The following is a 3,856-nucleotide window of genomic DNA, read 5'->3' as shown; positions in this document are numbered from 1 at the left end:
TTAATGGTCTTCAGGGGAGTTTTATAATGTGTTAGTGAAGCACTGGTCTAGTCCACTCCATATTGGCTCAGGAGATCCCAGGTGTACCCAATAACCTCAACAGGCCAACAAGCACACTGCAACGCCTCAGCATTATTTAGCTGTATTAAACACACCTGTGCCGCTCCTGCCGTGACAGGTGAAAAATGTCTGCTCCTCTCAGCACTGACAAACCTGAGCGGTCGATGCCTCTGCATGAAGGATCAGTGTCAGTGTTTCAGGTGCAAGGTGGAGCATCTTCAAACGAAAACCAGCTGGTAAGATGAACATCTCCTTCAGTCAACACTGAGCACTATACACGTCCTCTGACTGACAGGTTCATTTTGTCAAACAACGCATGGTGTCAGTGATTATGAGTCTCTGGATATAGATGTAACCACTAGGTGGCAGTGCAGCGCAACATAATAAACAGCGGCAGTTGCGCGACTGGAGATAAAGGCGAAAATACAAGCTCAAACCGTGCTTCCGAATTTCACTTAAACCCGGGATCTTTCATAATTTATTTTAACACAACCACCAGGTGAACCACACACCTGACAAACCAGACGAGTGGCACACAAAGCGCGCTGAAGCTGTGCAGACTTGTATCGGCGTTACCTTCAGGCCACAAACGGCCTGGAAAAGATGAGAGGTAAATAGGGTGCAGTTAATTGCTGACAGGCCCTCGACAAATATATTTGATTGGCAGCTGTGATCCGATGTCTTATTGGTCCGTTTTGGATCAGATGCTCTGAGAGTCCGCCTCCATCCCCCAGGCTGTCCAATCGACTACGTCATACAGTCCAAAGGGGGCGGACTTCAAGGTTTCCCTTCCAGCCCGACCCGGCTTGCGCGGTATAAAGCTAGGATTCAGCTGCCAGTCAGTTGGAGAAATTTTCACTTTTCTTCCCGGCGGGTGGTGTGTTGAGCCTGAGAGGACTTGGGTTATCTAACCAGGACGCCAAGTCAGCTTTTCCTCAGGTCACTTCGTGGTTCAGGTTAGTCTCCATCCTTGTTTTTTGTTTTTTTGCAGCCGTCTGAAGCGAAGACTGCGCAGGGTTTTATTATCAGGAAGTCAAGGTCGTATTGATGGGAATCTGCAGTACAATGCGGCAGAATGAAGATGAGTGCTTATGTGGTAGTAGAAATGTACTGTGGGTGTTTTCTGGTGCTGGAGGTCGGCTTATGCTCGGTGGGTGAGATGAGGAACAAGCTGCTCTGTTTGATCTATTTCCTGCAGCCGAGCTGTGCTCTAATGTACGTGCGTTTTTGCTACCTCATGGGGACCTTTTCCGGTATAAACACTGACCTTATCAGGACCAGTAGTCTTTATGGGGACAAAGGCCCAGCTCTAATGAGGCAAAACGTGATCTCTGAGGTTAAGGTTAGTGTTCATAAGGAAAGGAAGTCAATGCAGCGTCCTCATAGGGACAGCTGCGAAACTTGTAGTGTGTAATGAATTGGTTGCCTTTGTGTTCATGCTGAATGTGCAAACCTGTGTTTTACAGTGCGTTTGGCTTCTGCTGTGTTGCGTTTTTGCAGTAATCTTTTGTGCACCCTTCCTGCACTCATGTTTCCTCTCCCCTTGCAGATCAGCCACCTCTAAACCACCGAGCAAGTCTGCCTTAACAAACCCACCTGCCCGTTCAGCACTGTAAAAAAAGCCAACCGAAAGCCTTCAAAATGATGCAGATCAGCAGCGACTCCGCCAGCAACAAGCACTCCCTCATCAACGTCATGCACCGCTTCATAGCAGCTGCCAACAACATGGACGAGACCATCATGGTGCCCAGCCTGCTGCGAGACGTGCCGCTGGAGGAGCAGGCGGCCAGTGAGGTGGAGCCCAATAATAACAACGAGCCGCCTTGTCCCAACAAGCAGAGGGACATGTACGAGCACTACCTGCTCCTCAAGTCCATAAAGAACGACATGGAGTGGGGTCTGCTGAAGAGGGAGATGAGCAGCGGCGCCAGCTTCCTGGAGATGGCGGTGAAGCAGGAGGAGCAGCAGCCTGTCACCGGGGACCTGCTCCTGGAAGACAACTCGGACCTGGAGCATCAGTTTCATTATCACCTCAGAGGACTGTTTGGAGTTCTGTCCAAGCTCACGCTGCAAGCCGACCACCTCACCAACAGGTACAAGAGAGAAATCGGAGGTGGAAACTTCATGAGATAGAAATCACTGATTTGTTCTCTTCGTCCCCCCTCGGACTGCTTGACTTGCACAGTGGGATTTGTTGCGAAGGGCCCCATCTCTTCCTAATAGATCTCAATGGACAGTGAACTGACCAGGGTAACCACTTTGTGACTTCACTCCTGAGTAGCAACACTCCAACTCCTCCCCGCCCCCTCCCAACTCCACCAAACGTACCTTAAACCGGTGACACCTGCGCCCATCCCTCTGCCTGCTTCAGCTCAGAGGTCGACACGTCGTGCTCGGTGGAGGTTTATTGAATCCATAACCAAGTCCAGATGAAGCACAGCTCTGGTTTATGCAGAAACTTTCCCTCCCTTTTTTTTCCTTTTGTCATTTCATTTTCAAGTTTGAACATGAATTTGTCACCAGATTGTGAATAAAAGAAGGTTTCTGACTGTAGGAGAAATTGAATGCTGGTTATTCTGTCCCTCCTGTAAAACATAGAAATGATTTTAACGCTGAGCTGAAGGGCTCTGACCTGCAAAGGTTTTAAATCTTTCCACTTGGTATTACTGTAACATGGCGTGCCTTGACTTTTTGTATACACTCATGCCCTGTTCAGTTACCTCTCCATTGTCTGACTGCTTAAATGGTTCAAGATGTTCATGATTCATTTGTCTGTCCTTGGATATTTCAAACCAATTTTATATTGAAGCAGAAATGCAGTAAAGCTGAAATAAATAATTGGAAACTTAATGTTGGCTTCATTTTATTTTTTGTTCCTGAACAGGAATGATGTTAGCAGTGTTGATGACTCTTTCTCATAGTAGCTCTGTTAGAAACATATGAATTTAAACTCCTATTACAGGTTGTGTGAAGTGCTTAAAGCTGTGCAGGTAGTGGTGCATTTCCACATGCGTGGAACGTTACCTGACTCACTTTATGTAGTTCACAGCTTTGTGTAAGGTTGGTGTAAGTGCTTTACTGAGGATTTACTTAAGAGGATGTAAGCTAGTGCTGAAAAAGAGCTCATGGCTGTCATGCTGAACTTTAACTCCATACCATTTCATGTCCTTGCTGTTTAATGCAAATAGATGGTTATGCACATAAGGAAATCACCGGCAGTCTTTTTGTAGCATTTCCATAAAATATCCTGCAGCTTGTTCAGCCTTGATGGGTGCAGTAAATCAACTTTTCCACCTCCCAAATGTAATTTAGCACCACCAATAACCTTATTAACATTTACCTGTATGTAATATTACAGTTAAGTCAATAGTAATAATTTGGTTATCAACAAGTGCTTCAGAACTGAAATGTTAAAACTCGAAAGTTGAACGCCAACAGTGGATCTATGTCCTCACAGATCAGCTTTTTTCTTCGGAAGATTAAATAATCAGTTGTCATGCATTATGAGTCATTGTCATGTGACAAACCCAGGCAGTCTGTGACCTGTTTTTGTGGTTATTTCCCACCTAAAGTAATAATTTTGCTGCCATTTAAACAGTCACTTATCAGATCAGACAGTGGGAAGAACAGCTGAAAGAGGGCTGTAAAAAGCTGTAAAATGCACTGACCCATCAGAAGTGATAAGACTTTATTTGGCTGAGACAATAAACTTGATTAAAAAAAAAAAAAGATGGCACCCTCATGGCACAGGGAACGTGATCTTTAAAACCTCTGTAGGAGATTTAGAGGACATCAA

The 3,856-nt window shown here is 45.6% G+C and overlaps 1 protein-coding gene across 2 annotated transcripts; it reads left to right on the top strand.

Moving 5' to 3' along the window:
* The first annotated feature begins 445 nt into the window (after positions 1-445).
* Positions 446-2,910, top strand: mid1ip1l (MID1 interacting protein 1, like). Of its 2 annotated transcripts, none has more exons than XM_070963273.1 (2): positions 446-1,016; positions 1,610-2,910. In XM_070963273.1, the coding sequence occupies exon 2, from the start codon at positions 1,702-1,704 to the stop codon at positions 2,191-2,193; it is 492 nt and encodes a 163-aa protein (XP_070819374.1). In that variant the 5' UTR covers positions 446-1,016; positions 1,610-1,701; the 3' UTR covers positions 2,194-2,910. The 2 variants fall into 2 exon arrangements, with proteins under 2 accessions (XP_070819374.1, XP_070819375.1); XM_070963274.1 differs by having other exon boundaries at positions 903-1,022; positions 1,627-2,910.
* Positions 2,911-3,856: the final 946 nt, after the last annotated feature.

This window comes from Chaetodon trifascialis, chromosome 5 (genome assembly GCF_039877785.1).
Source record: "Chaetodon trifascialis isolate fChaTrf1 chromosome 5, fChaTrf1.hap1, whole genome shotgun sequence".
Lineage (NCBI taxonomy): Eukaryota > Metazoa > Chordata > Actinopteri > Chaetodontiformes > Chaetodontidae > Chaetodon > Chaetodon trifascialis.
This window is presented reverse-complemented; position numbering and strand designations above follow the sequence as displayed.